This window comes from Halichoeres trimaculatus, unplaced genomic scaffold (genome assembly GCF_033239565.1).
Source record: "Halichoeres trimaculatus isolate MK-OKI-2021-1 unplaced genomic scaffold, fHalTri1.1 fHalTri1_scaffold_9, whole genome shotgun sequence".
In the NCBI taxonomy this organism is placed as follows: domain Eukaryota; kingdom Metazoa; phylum Chordata; class Actinopteri; order Labriformes; family Labridae; genus Halichoeres; species Halichoeres trimaculatus.
The window spans coordinates 26,328,596-26,348,723 of record NW_027437188.1 but is presented as its reverse complement, the minus strand read 5'-3'; the positions used below and the strand labels follow the sequence as shown (position 1 = coordinate 26,348,723).

Here is a 20,128-nt window from a genome sequence, read left to right as displayed (position 1 = left end):
TTTAATATGTGATGAGCCTGAGTGGCAGAGTCAGGGTGGAGGTTTAACCTCTCCATGAGAGCAGTGGGTACAACCTTTTGGACAATAGACACTGAACTGGAGATTTTTATAAGTAACTTATATCTTGAAAATCATTGGTCTGGATGTGATCAGATTCTTTATAGAGCTACAGAGACCAAACAAACTAAACTATCATAACTTTAAAGGCAACAGGACTTTTAAGCAACATCTGCACTGTAGAAAGGTGACTGTCATTTTTACAGGAACGTATCGGCAGCAGGAAGTCGGTCATTTGTTATAACTTAATTTAATACTGAAATATTTACTGTAGTGTTAGTGTATTAAAATTCATAGACTTGTTCAATAACATGGACTTGCTATTAGTCAGTTTTTCCCAGGCATAAGGAATTACAGTAGTGACTGAATATTTTCCCATAATCCTTTGCTGTTTGTAGCAATATACAGTATAGATGTTTTACAGTCTGTTACTGAAAACAGTATGGTAAAAAAGTGTTAAGTTTACAAAAATCATTTACAGTTTTGCTAACCTGTCTTTTGATTTGTCAAGTGTTACCGTTTAAAATATTTATAGATATCTGTAAATATGATCTATTTGGAGCAAAAGATCTACTTTCTCCTGCTTTCCAATGATTTTTTTTTTTTTTTTAATCAACATACATTCAGATGATTATAATTGACATTAGGAAAACAAATGAATATTCTAGTTATTTTCTGCCAAGTCTGTTTAGCTAAAACCCATCAAACTGCAAACAGTGCATTCAAATGGCATCTTATAACTCCTGGCTAGATTTATTTGCAAGAAAAGGGGAAAGAATTGTTTATCTTAAGCTGAAGTCATTTCATGTTTTGCATTGATAACAGATATTTAATATCAGGAAAAGTTTGCTAATAGGTCATAAGGAGGCCTCACTGTTAAGTTTAGTGTGTTTAATAACCAGTTAAAAACAACTCTGCTTTGACATGAATGCAAGGTACTTGTGCTGTAATGAAAAGGAAAAGCACTCAGTGAAGAGACCCATTCCATCACGCCCTCATGTAATATTTATGCTCCACTGATAAGTTACACAGCCAACCACACGGCCCCTAATGTCCCAAACAACCCCGACATGAAAACAGATGAAGACAGATGAGCTTTGAGAGTCAGTTCATCACCGCGGTTATTAAATAGGCACCACCCTTCATCGGTGTTTCATCAAGTTAGGCCTACGACACCTTAGGGAGGCACAACAGTTTGCAACCCCCAACCCACATTATACACACTCAAGAAAGAAAGAGAGAAGTCTACATGGAGATGTTGGAAAGATGACTAAGAAGGTAGAGCTGGAGCAAGAAGCTTCTGGCTGCACACTCCCTCTCCCTATTCTTTCATTTTATTAAAGAAAGAAAAAAAGGGGGTGTAAGAAAGAAGAAAAGGTAGGCACAACAAGTGAAACCAACCAGGTGTCAGTTAAACCAACAAGGTTGGACTGTTTACTCTACCTCCCCCTCCTGAAAGAGCAAAGTGAAGGCAGAGCCAGAGCAAGACGCTGGATTCAGCTGCACTCTACCGACCCCCTGTTTTTTAACAGGGGAAAGTGACGGATAAGAGATGAAAAGGGATGCAAGAAAGGGAACAATGAAAGCACAATCAGGATGAGATGTCTGTTTGGGGTACAGCTCAAATCAACCAGGTTGGGCTGTATGCTTTACCTCCCCCATGTCTAACAGGGAGGAGCTAAGAAAAAAAAGACAGAACAGAGAAAGTATTTGCAAAGAGATGGAATCAAAGAGCTAAAAGAAGGCAGAGCCAGAACAAGAAGTCTTTTTGGCAAGAGCTCAACACTGCTAGGGTAGGCTGTACACTCTACCTCCCCCTAATCACCTCTTCTAATGCAGGAAGACAGACATAAAGGGAAGTAAGAAAGCACAATCAGAATAAGAAGCCTGTTTGGGCTTAAATTCAACTTAATCAGGTTGGGCTGTACACCCTACCTCCCCCTAATCCTCTGTTCTAATGCAGAGACAGAGACAAAAACAGATGTATGACAAAGGATAGTGCCAACCCTCCCAGGTTAGGCTGTACACTCTACCTCCACATGATCCAGCATTTTGGTTTAAAACCTCAACAAAAGTGATTGATTAAACTTTGTTTTTTTCTTTGACTACTGATGCTGACACCAAAACAATTGGCTCAACAAACTGACCAGTCAGTCTAACATAGAGTCTAACATAGAGTGGGGCAGTATTTTTTCGCACACCTGGAACCAAAGGAACACAGCCCCACAGCATCCAGGAGCTTGCAGTATTTTAAAACCAGGTGGATTTTGGCCTCATTAGACCAGGTCCAGACGTTTAGATAAACGCCTTGAGCTGACAGAGTATCTTGTGTTTCTCACCTTGTTGGACGAAGAGCACTTACATTGCCATGTTTCTGAGTACAATCTGCACAGCGCTAACAATAGAATCGTGGTATGTCGGTTCCTGCTCTTGGAAAAAAAGCTCGTTAGTGGACTTTGAGCTGTCAGGTTCTGTTCGATGGCCACAGCTATGAAAATGAAAGCCACGTTATAATCAGCTGGAATTTTCCTTCAACGCAGAGTAAAAGTGTGCCAGAATGAAGCAAGACATGTGATGAATGTCCTGCCGTTCCTTTTGTTTTCACCTACTGTTAAAAAACAGCGCACAGGAGGAAGGCGTCTTTCGTTACACCTGGTGAACTTGATCTCTCAGGAAACACCTCGAGCTCATGAATGTCAGTGATTTAGAGCAGCTGAGAGGAGAGATGATCATTTGTTTAACATCAGAGAGAGATTTGTGACATGTTGCTTGATTCATATCAAACATCTGGAAGGCACTATGATTTCTTATGTGCTGCTGATAATAAGGTGATTTTCACACAGTGGAGAAGGATGTCGGAGTGTGTATACGTGTGTGTGTGTGTGTGCCTGCCTGGCTGGCTTCGCCCCTGCTGACAGAGTAATGGATCTGTTCGTTGTTGCATGTGGACTGTGTGTGATGTATGAGATTCATTTGAAATTCTCTGTCTTAAATGAGGCACTCACACGTCTCCATGCGGGAGGACACAGAGTTGAAGCGAATGTATTATAGGAAAATGATCTAAAGTAGCTCATTTTTGTGGTCATCAATGCTGTGAAACGTTCTCCATTGTGGTCTTTTGTCTCGTATTTTTCTCCTCTGCTCTCATGTGGAACTCATGTCATGCACAATAAATGTGTCGAAAACACAAATGGTTGCTGTGCTGATCTAATATTTAGAGTTTGGAGTGGAAGATTTCTGACTGTGTAATTTAATTAAAGGGAACACAAGTTGAATCACGTTTCACAAGATTTTCTTATTGCAGTGTATGATGTCTAGCTCTTTGTTGTGAAATCAAAAATAAATCTTAATCGATTCAAATCATTCAACAAAATCTTTGTAAATGCAATTCACTTTATTGCCGAGTTGATTTTGAGTATATAAACAAACAAACAAACAAACAAACATGACATAATTCACATTGGCTTTTAAAAAAATAAAAGCCTTATCAACATGATTGTATCAAGACACCATCATTAAATGAAATTATTATAAAAACCCACCATTGAAATTTACACAAAATTAACTATAAAACATTTTTGACATGCAATAAATACATTCATTTCATTAAAACAAAAGTAAGATCAATATTGACAATGAAATGCAGAAATACTGTTTGGCTTTTTCCTATTGCTTTGAGCTTTTTTATGGTGTGAACTCTTGTTGACCCACGAAGCAAAATGTTTTTCACCTGCTGGAGTAAGATCCCATCTTCCGCTGAATTCATTATGAATGTTTCCTATTTTCGTTTTCATGTTTCTGTAGCTACTGCTGTCTGCGTGGCAGTTTGTGTTCCTGCTGAACCCTCTCTTATCCTTGAACCACAGCTCTTACAAAACATCTTCATTTGGTCATGATCCATCACTTCATCACATAACCTTCTCTCAAAAACCAGTTTTGATGCCTTGTGTTAGTGAGTGTGTGTGTAGCTGTGTATGTGCCTGAGGCTCAGGTTTTAGTGTGTGTTGGAGGAAAAGCACTCAGTGGAATCCCCTTTTTATTTTAATGATGGCTTTTTCTACAAGAAGCGACACTCCAAACGGAGCAGGGCAGCCTAATTAAATCTGACCTAATCTGGAGCAGCAGTCTGCCATGCAGCTGTGTGTGCACGCATGAGTGTGTGAGTGTGATACAATCAAATCTCCTCCCTGACCAACTTTAGCTCTCCTAAACCATGCTTTTTCTGCGTTATATCTCCAGAGCACATTTTAACACAGGATTCACAGGCCACTCAGTCATGTTCAAGGTAAAGAGAGAGGAACAGACCCGAGCCAAACAGATGGAAGACGGCATGAGCAGACATAATCAGCTTTTCCTTTTATAACTACAAAGAGCCCACTGTGGGTCATGTGCTGACTGGGTGATAATTGTTTGTCTGGAAGCAGGACTGACATCTTTAAGGGCACGCTGACATGATGTTAACCTCGAGAAATTGCTTCAATGACCTGCAGCAATCAACAATGAGAAGGCAAAAAAATAAAATGCGCATTTCCTCAAAAAGTTTTCCTGAAGAGGGCAAAGAAGTGTCAGGCAACAAAAGATGAGACACAACAAGCAACCAGCTTTTCCTTGTTATTTACTCAAAGTTACGACTAACAGACTCAGGCCAAATTTCACTCTCCACTTCTTTCCCTCCTCGTTTCTATTTCTTCTTCCCTCCATCTCAGTGCATGACTTGGCCGGTGCAGCCGAGGCCCCGGCTCAATTGTGCAATTTCATACGTGTTTACTTTACTGGCATCTTTCTGCGCATATTTTCGCCTGAACATTTCCCCCTCACATTATTCTGCATTTCCTCTACACCGATACGCCGTCTTTAATCTCCCTTTGTGAGCCGATTCCTGGCTCTGAGGATCAGAACACAATAACCACGTTGGACCCTTTTCTTTTTTAATTTGGCCCATCTTGTGGTGTATTTTTTTGCACATGCCACAACATTCATGTTGGAAATTGATCAGGGGGCTTAAAGAAAAAGAAAGTAGCTCTTTGCATAAACATTTAGACAACTGTCTTCTTCAGCATGAAAAACAGCTGGAAGTAAGTGGATCATGGGCGAGGAGGGAGGAGGTGGCGGGTGGAGCGGGTCAGCGGTTTGTGCGGAGCGTAAGAGGAGAGAGGGGACATGAGGAAGAGGTGAGGGAGGGAGGATGTGAGAGGAGGTAATAAGGGCACAGAGCGAGCGCGGCCAAGCTCTGCACTGGAGGGAGGAAGAGGAGGAGGAGAGCGAAAGGAAGCAAAGTGCCAGAGGGAAGGCAATTGTGGGACTTCTCGGGGATCATGAGAGTAATAAAAAATCACAATACGATGATTTTTCCAGAAAAGTGCAGTTCAGGGAAATAAATCTAAAGCAGCTGCTTGTAATAAAGACTAGAAAGTGTCAAATCTCTGCGCTGTGCTTCGCCCCACTGCACTGTGGGAAAGGCGTTCAGACATGGAGATGGACAGGTGCACTCTGCAGACACTAGAGGACACCTACACACACATTTCACACACATCATTGGTGCTTTTATTCTAAAGGCACAGTGGTGTTGTTTGACTAAAGCACATATTTTTGGTTTGCCGCCAAAGTAAAGCTTCGCTATAGATATTATTTGGCTCCAGCTTACACCGAAACATTTGTCCTCATGAGAGAAGTATGCACACTGGACAAAGTGTCATGTCCGCCCTGTCCTCTTATAAAAACCACATGGACGATGGCTTTCAGAGTGAGGCAAAGTCGGTCAGGGGATAAGCTCAACAACCCAGCAAGTGGACGTTAAAAGGCAAAAACAGTCGCTGATTTTTTATCTGCTGAGTCTTCTTGGCACACACGGTGAAATACAGTAAAAGTCAAACATGATTCAGTCTGTCAGAGTCGTACAGGTGACCTCAGCCAGAAGAATTAAGGGCATACTTTGCATTTTTTAACTAAACCCTTTTAAGGTCTGCATGAAGGCCTCTGGAGCTCATCCAGATCCTTTTTACAGCTTCATTATTAGTGTTTAAAGACTCACAGGCCTTGGGTGGATGCCACATAACAACACTAAAGTGGGCTTAGAAATAAGGTTAAATAATAACATAAAGCCACATCTTACAGCTTGTGGTTAGCCTTACTGTTCTAATACATATTAGCACTGATTCATTTCCATTACATCCATTTGTGTAACTCGTAAATTGTTTCGAATCCTAATTTTATGACTTTCTAAACATCTTCATCTAAACCACTTTGGTGGCAGTGAGACTCTCTGGGTTGGTGTCTCATATAAATTACATTAACGAAAGCAGATGGCATTAAAGCTCATGGGATGAGCGGCTACGCCAATAATTGAAACAAGGCTGGAGTCATTTTACTAATTAAAAAACGACCACAGAGAGAAAAGACGAGGCCGGTTTTGAAAGTATGATTCGAATCAGTTTGCAGCGCTTGCATATTAATCCGCTGTGCCCTCGTTTTTTTTTTTTAAATAACACACACATGCAGAAAATACTGTACTGAATTTCTCTGAGTGAAAGAATGCCAAAAAGTTTAATCCAAAACATCCTGAAAGTGCAACAAAATGTCTGAACGGCTTCCTCCAGCGCGCAGCCCTTGAAAGCACCACGATGTGTTGTCACAGTGATACTTAGCAGAGGTTTTATCCCCAAAGAGCAAAGAAGGGGAAGGAAAAGAGAAGATACAGTCTGGTTGTTTTCTGAATGGAGAGTTTTAGAAGTACGAAAACGCTCTTTTCATACCAAGACAATGGCTCGCACAACACCCCGCTGCGCTCTCTCCGTTGCTCCTCTCCCCTCCCCATTCTCCGTCTCTGTATCTGCCTCTGAGCAGAAACACGCGGCACATCCTGCCCAACACGACACGCCAGCCAAAAGTTCACTTCCTGCTCCTCAGCTCGTCTCCTTCACACCAAAACTATTCCCAGGACATACATTAACAGCCCCTCATTCACTCTGATGCTCACGGGGACACACAAACAGACAGGCTAACACTTCCCATTCTTTAGATACCGGGCCCTCTGCCTCTGTCTGTCTTTAACATTAATGCAATTAAAGCAAATCTGAAACAGAGCACATCCTACTCAAATGTCCAGGCATTATCTTGCTCTTCCCTCCTGCACAGATTCAGAGTGACAGTGGAAACACTTTGTGTTATTTTAACACCGTAAGCAAAAGGAGGGGACCGATTTTCATTAAACTTGTGAATGAGAAGGACTGAAATTCCCACGACTGCCCCTTCACTTCTAACACGTATGCATGTTTTCCTTTCTTCTTCTTCTCAAAGCTTTATCCTATTTTTTCTCCTCCCTAAGCAGCAAAACAAAGCTTAGAGCATCACCCAAAACGGGCCGGGGCTTCCTGTGTGTTTGTGTGCAGCCGCAGACTGACTCTGACACAAAGTTCAGTCACCTCTTGAGAAAAGGGGTCAAACAATATGAGGCTGGTTTTCATGCTCACCCTGCAAAAAAAACAAAAAAAAAACAGCATGTCTGTTTAGGGAAGCACTTCTTAAGGAGAAGTTTCCTAACACTACCTCTGCTGCCTGAGCTCTGCAGTTTATGTGGTTGAAACTGACCATTAATGCCATCATTCTTGTTGAAGTGTGGTTCAGGAGTTCACAAACTGCCACTCAAGATGCAACTAAAATCTTCTGGTTTGACTGATGAGAGCCTCTTTGAGGACACATGATAAAAAAATGAATACCCTTAATCAAAAAGTAAAAAAATGTTAATATCACATCCAAAATTGAACTGCAACAAGAAATGCTTAAACATAGAAATAACCACAGGTTTAACACAGGACAGCTGCCCTGTAAATTAGACAATAAAGACAGAGTGTGTGTGTGTGTAAGTGTGTGTTGGCATTGTAAAGGTTTAGTAAAGCTTAGCGTCCCCATGCTGGGTTCAGTCCTGAGGTAAGCACCAGTTTCACGTGCGCTGCTCTCATTTCAAATCAAAATCAAGAAAGGAAGTGACAGAAAAACATGTCTGATATGATCATATGCTACAGAGTAAGAAGCCCTTAAATTATTCTTACACTTCAAATAATAAAAAAAAACACTCCCTAAAAGTCAGGCACGTTGTCTGTAATTTTTTTAAGCCTTTAAAGATTCACTACGTCTATCACAGTGTATTTATGGCTTTAGTCTTCACATTCACCCTCTGAGGTTGGCGTTGGCACTATAGTGGTCAGACGTTTCGAATCTGAATCAAGGACAAGTAAGAGTAGGGGAAAAAAAAGAAAAAGAAAACAATGTTCTTTGGAAAAAGTCAAAAATGTGCCGTCTACCCGCAACCTTTAAGTGCTCTTTTGTTTTCAAGCTGGAGAAACTGCTGGTCAGCAAACGCAGGAATATTCTCGGAGGGAAGGTGGAGTGGAAGGAGGGAGACATTCGCTGGGCTTAGACATGGTGTTAATAAGTGGATCAAGAGGGGGTGAGATGGCAGGCATGAAATGGGACATGGTGTCAGCGAGGAGTGCGAATTGTCCAGGAGAAAGTGAGATTTCACAGGGATTACTGAGGCACAGCAGCTGGGGTGTGCTGTTCACCCGCCGGCTTCTGGGGGAAGACCCACAAACCCCTTCTTATGTTCCTATCACGGGCAGATTAGCAGTGTGTGTGTGTGTGTGTGTGTGTGTGTGTGTGTGTGGGGAGACAGAGGCTCTATGTGTGTTCGAACAGCTCTCAAATTGGCCTGTCAACAGTAGCAGGGAGGTCCAACAGTGGACACGCATCTGACTACCGCTGCAGCAACATTAATCATCAGGCTAATGTGAACTGAATCATTTCTCCTGACAGTAAACGACAAATATTTGTGTCATTAATTCTCATCTGAACCCCTGCTTCTCTCTGCAGTCACATCAACGATTGTTAATACTGAAAAAATTCACAGGCAACACCCACCCTTCGATTGAGCTAACACTCATCATGAGCGGGGATCAGTGTGTCATCAGTTGGGTATGTGTGGTCATGTCCCAGGCCTGACATCACAGGGCTGTGCTCAATAACAACTGAAAGCTAAAAGACGTTAGTTGAAACATTAAAGGGAGTTTCAGCTTAAGATTTAGCTCAAGTTTAAGGCTCATTAAGCTACCATTACTGTCATAAGATGATTCTTTACGCATGAGGGGGTGATGTGGAAACACAAAAGGCTTGAGTGATTGTGGGATGTGTGTTTTGAGGGAGAGTGATATACATGAAATGTCCGGTACCCCCAAAAAGAAACAAAAATACATCCTCCCATTACTTTAGAGTCCAGAAGAGTTGGCTTATTCATTTGGTAAAAAGTTCTGCTCAGGTCTGGACCAACAACCCTGAATCTTCTCCATATGTGCTTTTTCTTTTTTTGTACACAGGTTAAGGGTCGGATTGCAACATTTCCTTGCAACAGTTTCTCTTTGGATAATACAAAAATAAATAAAACAATTCATTTTGGCGTTCGTTTTGTCACTTTGGCTCATTGGCTGTTTTTTAAAAATGTTTGTTTGCATACTCTGTACATAAATACTGTACTTCTTGGTGCGAGTGTCCTTTGGTCACAAAAAAAGGCACGTTCTCCTTCAGGAAGGAGGATTTAAAGATGCACTGAAGGCACTGACAGTCTACACATGTTGGTGTGCATAAGCAGACCACTCTTTGGCCTGAGTCTGAGGTGCAGAGGAGATACTGAGTTGAGGTGAATGGCTTTTGAATACTGCAAAAAAACGTGTGCACACAGACCTATTTGGTGATTGCCATAAAAAGCAGTCGTGCAGTCTTAGCTGGGGGAGTAGCGGTCAATGGTGCGGCTGTCAGAGAGAGCCTGGGGAGGAGGAGGAGGGGGGAGGGGTTGGCCAAGGACGTCCATCTTGTCATGGGAGAGGCCCAGGTGCTCCGAGGCCAGTTTGGACAGCGGGTACAGGCTTTCTATGACCTTCGAATCGGCCACCAGTTGCTGCTGTGCTTGGAGGAGCAGCTCGTTCGCCTTCTCCTGCTTCAGCCCAAGATGCTCTGCAGCGTATTTAGTCAGAGGATAGATGCCCTCCGCAAAATCCAGCTTCAGTTTCCCATCTGTAGTCAGACCTCCCCCGCTGCCGCCGCTGCTGTGCATCTTCATGTGACTGATGAGGTTACGCTGCTGAGCGAATTTCCCACCGCACACCTGACACTCGTATGGCTTCTCCCCCGAGTGGATGCGCATGTGCTCCGTGAGGCGATACTGGCGCGTGAAGCGCATGCCGCAGGAGTCGCAGGCGAAGGGTTTGAGCCCGAGGTGGCTCCGCATGTGGCGTGTCATGGTGCCACGCTGCGTGAACTTCTTGCCACAGATGCTGCAGGGGTACGGCCGGGTCAGCCAGTGGGTCTTCTCGTGCTGGCGCAGAGTTGCAGGGTCTTTGTAGGATTTCTCACAGGACGAGCAGCGGTAGGGCCGGATCATCTCCACGATGCCTCCTGAACTCAGACTCTGGCTGGATTTTGTCTCGAGGTGGGACAGACTGTTCAGACTGCTGTTCAGGCCCCCGTAGCCGTTTGTATTGCTGCTCATGTTTTTGTTGCTGCTGTTATTGCTGTTCCCCATCTCTCCTCCTGAGTTGCCGTACAGCTCCTCCTCTGTGTGCGTCTCCACGTGTGCATTGAGCTGCTCTGAGCTCGGGAAACCTTTGTCACAGGGAATGCAGACATACAGATTGTCCCCAAAGCTCTCGGGCTCGTAGGGCATGTGGAACCTCCCCATCCCTCCAGGAGGTGAAGGGCGGCCTTCACTGCTGCCCGTCTCCTCTGTGCCCGATCCACTCTTGTCATCCCCTCCTTCACTGTCCTCCCCCGGCTTGTGGTGGTTATGATGCTGATCTCCATTTTCACCCCCTTCCTCTTCATCCTCCTCATCATCCTCATCCTCAGCTGTGTATGGTTCAGGTTTCACCCAGCGGTAGATGTTACTCATGTCCCTTCCTGCCTCTGCACCTTCTGCAGGGTTGTCAGGGCTGCACATGTAGCGATCATTACCCTGGGAGCTGGAGCGGTGCAGGTGTGGGAGGTGTGGGGCGAGAGGCTGGTTCAGATGGGGGAATGGTGGAGGAGTTAAGGAGTTAGCCTGGTCATTGGACTCTGTTTTCTCTGAAGGGAATGCTCTCCCATTGGTCCCCTGCATGGGACTGGTGCGTTCACTCAGCGTCCCATCTCGCTCCTCATCAATGTGGGTGTTTGCCAGATGGGAGGGTGTGTGCTGGGACTGGGAGTTGGGGCTTTTCTTGGAGAGATCAAGGCCATAGCTGGGAGAACAGTTCCTATCTGGGTGGGCTGCACGGCCAAGCTGGGGGGGCAGAGTTGGCTGCAGGGACGGGAACACCTGAGAGCCCTGGGTGGAGGTGGGGGCATACAGCTCCCCTGCATGGATGGCTAATCGATGGGGAATCAGCTCCTCTAGTGGTGGGGCTCGAGGTGCATGGCAGGACTGAATGACAGGAGTTGAAACCCTATACCTGCCCCCACCCCCTAAACCCAAACCAGCAGGCCCCATCTTTGGGTACGGCAGAAATGCAGGACTTGGGCGTGGAGGGTATTTGCCATTTCTTTTCAGCTTCTTTTTACACAAAGCCACCAAGTCGAGCAGCTGCAGGTAGCTGGCTGCAGCCAAAACCGCCCCTAGATTGGGTTCAGTGGGAGAAGTGGGGTCTCCCTCGCTAAGGCGGCCTGTGTAGATGTAGTCCAGAATCACCCTGAAGACCCCTGGACTCACCATCTCGTGGTCAAGGTTGATGAGATTGTCATGGACCACCAAAGATTTCAAGTAGAGGCTGCTGGCAGCCAGAATGTTCTTATGAGCTCTGAAGAGGGCGTTCTGCACCACGATGATGACATCACACAGGAAGCCCTTGGTGCGCTGGCTGTTGAGCTGCAGGAGGAGATCCCTAGCATGACTTGGAACGTCCATGGCATCCAGCATCGACTTCAGTCCGCCACCTGGAACAACAGACATCTGTGAAATGTCATGCAACAAGAGGAATTTCAAATGGGCAATAACATGATTGATATGTACCTCTGTGGACCAAAATGATGGTTATTTATGAGTTTTTAAAAAAGGAATCTTGATAGGAAGCATGATAAAAATGTGTCCAAAAAAAATGGTTTAAAAAAAAATTAAAGTCAAAAGAAAAGCGGTCAAGAGAGAAGTCTAAAACTGTGCTGGTATGAGGAGGCCTGTATGAGGATTAAAAAAACATTATTTTTGCCAACTAAAAATGTCATTAAATTTCCCTATTAAGCAAATGTTTACTGAATTTAATTTAATTAAAATTCAAGCTTTACATAGTCCCAGAGTAACGTATACTACTTGATCATCATGTTCCAACTGCAGATCTTGTTCATGGGAAGTGCATATAAAGGACTTGCAGTAAAGTGAACTTTTGCGAAAGGTGAACAGTTGCAATGGTTTTCTCATTATCAGAAATCTACACGTTCACTTCCTCTGCAGTGAAGCAAAAGAGAGAAGGAAGAAAATTCGGAGAATTTAAAAAAAAACGCTGATATAAATTTGTAGCTGCTGGCTCTCTGATAAAAAGGTATCCCAGGGGTGGTGTGTGGACTTTCAAACAAAGCAAATGATGAATGTTTCAGCAGTGTGATGAACAGCAGGTATAAACCTGCAGGGGGAAAGACACATCCAAAGAAAGATAACTCTTTCTCTCTGCTCCTCTCTCTGCCCAGTCATATAAGGAACAGAGAGCGCACTGGATGTAAATCAGCACACAAAAAATCTATGCACACATCCACATTCACTCAAATATCAACACTAATTGTTCCATCAAGCTTAAAGTAAACTATTTCAGCTGCATGCATGAAAAATAATGTATTGTTCACGACGTGGCAGCTGAGGATAGTTTACTTACAAGATTAAACGTCTCAAAGTGTTCCCTAAGGGCTGACTCGCACTGATGGGAAACAAGCAATTAAATAAATATCATGTCATCTGTGTGATCATGGTCTTCCTGACACCAGCTCATTCACTTCTTGTTTATTTCATTCAGCGTTCACACTGGGACGCAAAAAAGGGAAGTGTGAATCTATATTTAAAAAATAACGACTAATGTTTAACAGAAGAATTCTCGGCAATTGTAAATAAAATCATGACTAAAGGTCACTCTAGGTGCAGTTTTAGCGGTTTATTTTTAAGAATGCATATTCAGCATCAGGCTGAAGATTTACATCATAAGGGAAAGTCATCCAGATGAAGTGGAAAATGAAGTCAGAAAAGGGTTGAGAGTCAGCGAGTGATCATGTGAAGAACAGTCATCAATATTTAAAAATACATCATTTTTTTATAATACAGTAAGTACCAAAAAAGATTTTAAATTCTATTCATAAAGGTGCAGTTTTAGTTTTGTTTTCTATTTATGACTGTTCCAAAAATGTCAACAGAAAGTCTGATATGTTATGAATAGGGCCTGTGGGGTAGGTTAATGTCGGTAAACGCTCCATTAGGTCCCGAGTCGTCATCTAAACTGTTTCCACTTCTGGTTTCTGTCTGCTTTTGATTACTCAACGCTCATATTTTACTATAAATTTTCAACGTTGGGTCACATCAGACTTGCATAGACACAAGGGGTTATATGAGGAATAGACTAAGAACTTTCCACAGCTTGCTGAGCCTTTGCAGAGACTCTGCGTGCATGAGCGGGTGAGCAGCTTACTGTTACAGTGCAGCGCAGGGTGACAAGTTGTGTTCACTCATACACAAACACACACACACACACACACACACACACACACACACACACACACACACACACACACACACACACTAATAGTACATTCACATCTGTATGCAGTCTACAGCGCTGCGTATTGTAACACAGGTCAATGCATAACAACACATGACAGAAAATCAGGCCTTTGTTTCCTAACGCAGAAGAGAGATTGTAAAGCTGTTAAGATATTTAAATAATTAAATGTTTCATATTTTTAAAAATCTTTTGCTTAGCAAGAGAAAAAAATCAATAGAATTACATTTTTGTGCCCTGCATATGACAACCTATTCTTGTCTTGTGGTGACAACAGTCAGAGTGGCAGTGGGTTTTGACATCACATATTGGATCTTTTTTCACTCACTGTCTGTGAAAGTGTTAAGAGAAGCTGCAGTACAACTTTAAATATCTGCGCTGGCTCTTTGATCTAACCTAGTGACAAAAAGTGAAAGGCCACAGTAAAACATGTTCTATAAAACTCTTGATCCAGACGGTGTGTGTGAGCTCACAGCATCCTGTTAGGAAGCCATCTTCGATTGCAGGGGTATTTAGTCAGACAACACAACCTGCTACATATCAAGCTGCTGTAAACACATTTAAAGCTTGCACCACGATTTGTTTAGCTGTTTTTTTTTCATGTTAAACAAGCTATTTGTAATAGCTACTTTCACTTGCACATACAGTACAGTACAGTTGCTTCAGAGGAGGTTACTCCTGTCCCTCTGCTCTGATCTGATCACTTTCTTTTTAATGACCCATCAACATGCCGAGGACATTTAGATGTTACTGATGTGATTAAAAAGTGGCTGCATCCACTTATAAGCATCGCATTGATTTTCAGTGTCCCTGTGTTGTGTCTGTTTTGTCATTTCTGTGGTTTGGGGGGGTAACGGGAGACTAAACTTCCTACCTCTGCATGCAACCTCAGTCTCATAAACACTGCACACATCTGCTTAAAAAGTTGTGTTGACACACTATGTTCTCTCATTTTAGATTTGCCGCTCATTCCCATATTGCATTGTGTGCGTTACAAACTACTTCACTGTGTTAATAAATATCAGATGATCATTTTTTGAGTAAATTAGTACACTTTTGAAAATATTTTCTCGCACTTTTTTATCGTAAATTGATTAATTTTGGAGAAAAAGACAGGCTAAACAAGCCTCGTGTGCACTATGTTAAAAAATTAAATTTTGTAATAAAGTTGGTGGAAAATTGTACCTTGCGGTGCAGATCAAGTAAAGCACTCATGAGAGGTGAAAAGCAGAGTTTTAGTCAGCAAACATCATGAGGAGTCAGAGTCAGTTTCCTGTTACAATGCTGTTATTGCGTATCTGAAAATAATCACATTTGTAGAAAAATAGTGCTGGAGTGACACAGCTTCTTAATGTGGAACAGATATAAACACCAGATTGAGTATAACAAAATAAATGTGATCTTTTTTCTATCCAATTTTGATTTATTTCGTGAGTATTTTAAAAAGACAATTTTTTACTCATCTGCAGGTTTTACTGTCATTTCTGATTCAAACCCAAATCAATATATTCGAGTCCCTTTTTCATATATTTTTCTACTTTCTAAAAACATTAATAAATTACTTTGCATGAAGGTTAATGAAATCAACTGTATCAAACTTTTCTGCATGTTTCAGGGACAACTTTAAGGCAAATTCACAAGCTCAGGCACATTATTATGTTTTTGTTCTGTTCTGTTTGGTTTATTTGTTTTGTTTTGTTTTTCTAATATCAGACTTCACGTTGGTTTGAATGCAAAGAACTACACAGCCCGCTAACTCCGTGTGACACCGTCCTCTAATCTAGTTTCTCCTCTGCAGCCTTTCACATACTGAGCAGTAAACCGAATCACGAGTGAACACATCCCTGTGAAGCTACAGTGGTTCAAGCCTCCAGAAACACAACGTTTTCAGCTCATTGTACATGATGGTGTAAGAGACAGATGATTCTTCTAACTGTTGGGAGCATCTCTTTTGTGCACGGACAGGCGTGTAGATCCCAGATTATGTAAAGTATAGCATACACTACATGAGGCAGAGCATGCATAAAATATAATCATAAAATAACTTCTCTTTGCCTGTGTCCGTCTGAACTCTGTGCGGGCATTGAACACTCACATTTAAAGGCCTGTTCGATATTGCTTAAACGGAACATAGTGATGTGTTGCTTCCTTTTGAATTTATTACAGGATCATGAAGTAGCTCAAGTTCCATATAACAGAGTTTCACGTTCCCTTTTATAACTTTACTAGGCTGTGTTAAATTTTCACAAAAAAAAAAACCAAGCTGAAAAATTTTTAAACATGAAAAACAGAGGTTATAGAGATTTAAAGTGTCGTGTCGCAAAACAGGGGGTGTTTTATTTTGTAGTCCAACCGGAAATTTTTGGAACGTTTTGCTGATTTTGGAGGAATGTGTCCCCAAATTTATCACAGACACATCAAATCGGTATAAAGGGAATTTTACGCACTACTCGAACAGTTCGTGCTAAATAATTTTGAGGGAAAATATTCAAAGGTCGGACTTTGACGTGCAGCTTTACACGCACTGAAATTTTAATCGACTAAATACTTGAATAAAACGAGGAAAAACGCTGCTGTAAACGATATAAAAACCGTAAAGTAACATTTCAACGTCAAGAGTGAAAAGTTTTTCTTCAGACAGCACACACTGCGAAGTTTACAAAATAAAAGCCTAAATGTCACCCCTGCCCTGTCCTCGCGCAGCAGACTCTCAGCTCTTACCTGCATGCCCGATGTCTTCTGCCATCCGATCTAAGTCTCCCTTAATGATCATCTCAGCAGCCTCCAGGAGTCATATCTGACGTTTCAGCTTTGAACTGCCAGCCTCCAAAAAACCATGCCAGTTTTCCGCGCGCGTCTGCCAGCTCTTTTTTTATGATTATTAATTGATATGAATTTCTTGTCGCTCCTTAGGTCCGTCCTCCCACCCACTTTCCTCCCTCTCCTTTTTTTCTCGGAGTGTCTCTCTGCCCCTCCTCTCCCTTTCTTTCTCATCCCCTCCTATAAAAAAATACGTGCTCAGACCAGCATCAGTTTCCTCCGATTTTTTTCTAGTAATTTCCTTAGCTATTTTTGAGTCGGAGCAATAACGCGCACCGGGATGATAATGGAGCCTCTATGCGCCTTAAGTGTTTTAGCGCCCCGTGTGATGTCAGTCTATAATAAAACTAAAAGGTAACATCGAGGGCAGGAACTTTATGTGACCCCGACTTCAACTTCTCAACACATCGTCTTAAAGAGACAGGCAGCATTACGCACTCGTATATGTTGCTTAATTATTATCAGGCAACCCGTATGAGACGTGAAGAAGAGTTTAATAATAGAGACCTCTGCTTCAATATGAGTTGTGGAAAGGTTGTTTTTTTAAGTCAAAGAACTTTTAGGGTTTGTACTTCCTCTAAACACAGACCGCCATGTTTGATTTCATTACCTCCCTTAGGCTTAAGTCTAACCAAATTTAATCACAATTTGTTTGCCTTTTAGTGAGAGGGGGTTATGAAGGAAAGAAACAACTGTTAGTGTTCTGTAATCTTAAATAACTTAAATCAATTACACAGTCAAATGGAGGTGTAACTCTTCCCTGCAGACCTCCTCTGAGAACATTTGGGGCTCAAATAATCCTTCTGGCTTCACTTAAAGAAGAAAAAAACAACTAAGTGGAAAGTGAAGGGACGCTTGATTGACAACTTTAAAACTAAATCTCTCCCTATCTCTCTCAGGTGAAAGGTGAGACACCTGCAGTTACTTAAATAAATCTTCACCTTGACATGGTATGTAAAGTTGACATCTTACATTTTAGGCTGTTATGTAAATGGAAGATAAATAGTGTCATGTTTTTGTGTTTATATAATCAAATTTATCAGACAAAACAAACTTGTTTCTAAATATCTTAACTTTCTTTTACAAAGTCCTGCAGAAAAAAAAGCTTAGCTATAGCACATAAAGTAGCCGTTTTTCATTACTAAATTTTTCTCTAAACTTTTAGATTGACCTCCAATCATGTCTTGTCCCACAAAATCATCATATTTACTTATTTCAAGGTATTATTTAGACGTTTCAATTTCCTGACTTTTGTAAATAGCAGTTTTATTCAAAATTTGCTTACATCTTCAGCTTAATTCATCTGAAAATAAATCCAGTGACCTGCTCGATGTAGAGAAGCTTAAGTGAAAATTAAAAACTACATAAAGTTTTGTAAAAACAGACTGTACTCCAGATGAGCTCGAGGCCGAACATGCCCAAATGATCCAGATGCTGAAGCGTCGTCTGTGCTGAAGGGCTACATCAGGACCACACACTCAAACTGTCACTATAGATTAACACCTGTTGAAAGTCGTATGGAGTCCACTGTGTGCAATTTTTTTTTTCTAGACGAAGAGTACCACACATCAGCGTGGATGTCCTCCGCGCCTCTTTGTCGTATCACAGTCTTACCTCGGACTCATGTCTGGTGCTCTACCCGTCCGTCTGCTCTCCTCTTCGGCATTCCCTCATGCAGCCCTCCGCAGTTTCCTCCAGATCCAGCTCTCTTCCTCTCCGCGTCTCTTCCGTGTCTTTTTCCTGCCAGTCCTCTCCCGGTTTTCCTCCTCTGTCTTCCTTTTCCCCCTAAACAGTGAATTTTCTCACGTGTTAACGAGACTATCTGACACTTCAGACTGTGTTGGGGTCCGGTCGGACCAAAACCTGCCGACGGAGACTTTACGCGGACAGCGACACCCAATGGCGTACCCTGTCCCACTGGACTAAACTGTCAGGGAGGACAAACTGAGCTGTGGGAGGGTGCGAGTGTGGGTGAAAAGAAAGGAGCTCTGACTCTGACCTTTCTGTCTGAGCATCATCTAAGAAACATACGGTAAACTGTCACCTAAATAAACAACGCAATACGATTTAAACTAAGCGTGTGTTTATGCAAGAAATTTGAATTTTAAAACAATAAAGGTTACAAATATATTTTAAAATCTAACGCTCACTAAAATAATTAAAGGAAGATTAAAGGAAGCCCAATGAAAAAGCAAGACAGTGTATTTTTAGTGCCAAAGATACGTTTAGGTTTGCTAATTTAAATCCCACTAGTGCATAACTAAAATACCTTTCAGCTTTTTATGATTTGTCAGTGAAATGCATTTATTTCATTAAGATTAAAATTGTAATCCAGTCTCTTAAAACACATCCTATTTTGAAGCCATAAAAGAAGCATCACATGTTGACAAGATTAGGTTTCCAAGAAATGGTATCCCTTTTTGTATCAAGTCTGGGAGTTTTATCAGTCCTACAATTATTGTCTTCAAAATAAAATCACTTAAATGACTTTAAAGTGACAGATGAGGTTCACAGACTCTATTTATGCCTGTTTTTACATTATTTTTTAATCACAATATTCACTTAAATTTTAAGGATTTGACTTTGTATGTTTAAGTTTATTCAGAAAACATCTCAAAAAGTCTGTAAATTGTTGCTAAATGGCTCTAGTTTCTGTACAGAAGTATATTTTGATTCTTTGTGCTCACTGTACTGAGGAGGAGACATTAAAACATTTATTCTGACACACATTTAATCTCCTTTATTTAGATGACTTGTGTCAGAAAGGCCTGTCTGTTATTGTTCCCTCAAGTCTTTCCACAGCCGCCCTGAGGTGTTTGAAAGACCACAGATTGAAATTGATGAAAGTCATTATTTTACAATCACAGCAGCCGTTTAACGGACAGCCACTGTGATGCAGTGAAGCACTTACCAGACCGGGGCCTATTTATGTTTGCTGCTATCACAACAGCAGCTGACAATCTCATACAGCACGCAGGTTCTCTTCCTCCCCAAAGGGTGCTGGTGTTTGATCGAGGTGATCCGAGACACTCTGTGGGCCTGGTGGTATTGTCTGCAGCTTCCATGTTCCCTCGATGAACTGTTGATAACCTCGCAGACTGAGGCTTGCAGACCTGTGCAGGAGAATAGATGTGTTGGATGAAGGATGTGACACTGTGTTTCGATTCATGGTTCAAAATAGATTTTCCACCTGAGGAAACAGGTGAAGTTTGTTCTACATAGATAGATGCCCCTGTGTTTTAATGTTCTGACCTTCAAGTAAAGACTATTTACAAACACTTCAGTTAATTTGATTATAAGCTCCATCTATATCCAGGTATCTATCCATTAATCAGTTTCTAGTGTGTTACATTCAGTCAGTATTTTTCCATCTACCTACTGTCAATACATATATTTATCCATCTGTATCTGAATCTATTCATCTAAACTTAGCACAAAAAGTAAGAAAATGTGTCTTTATTACATTATTTGTCGTCACA

General features: G+C 41.9%; 1 protein-coding gene across 2 annotated transcripts; it reads right to left on the bottom strand.

Annotated features, from left to right (window-relative positions):
• Positions 1–3,544: 3,544 nt before the first annotated feature.
• hic1 (hypermethylated in cancer 1) lies at positions 3,545–18,518 on the bottom strand. Of its 2 annotated transcripts, none has more exons than XM_074679672.1 (2): positions 18,264–18,518; positions 3,545–12,012 (listed from the first exon to the last, which is right to left on the bottom strand). In XM_074679672.1, exon 2 carries the CDS (start codon positions 11,993–11,995, stop codon positions 9,827–9,829), a length of 2,169 nt encoding a protein of 722 aa, XP_074535773.1. In that variant the 5' UTR covers positions 11,996–12,012; positions 18,264–18,518; the 3' UTR covers positions 3,545–9,826. The 2 variants fall into 2 exon arrangements, with proteins under 2 accessions (XP_074535773.1, XP_074535772.1); XM_074679671.1 differs by lacking the exon at positions 18,264–18,518 and adding an exon at positions 16,551–16,713.
• Between the last annotated feature and the right edge of the window lie 1,610 nt (positions 18,519–20,128).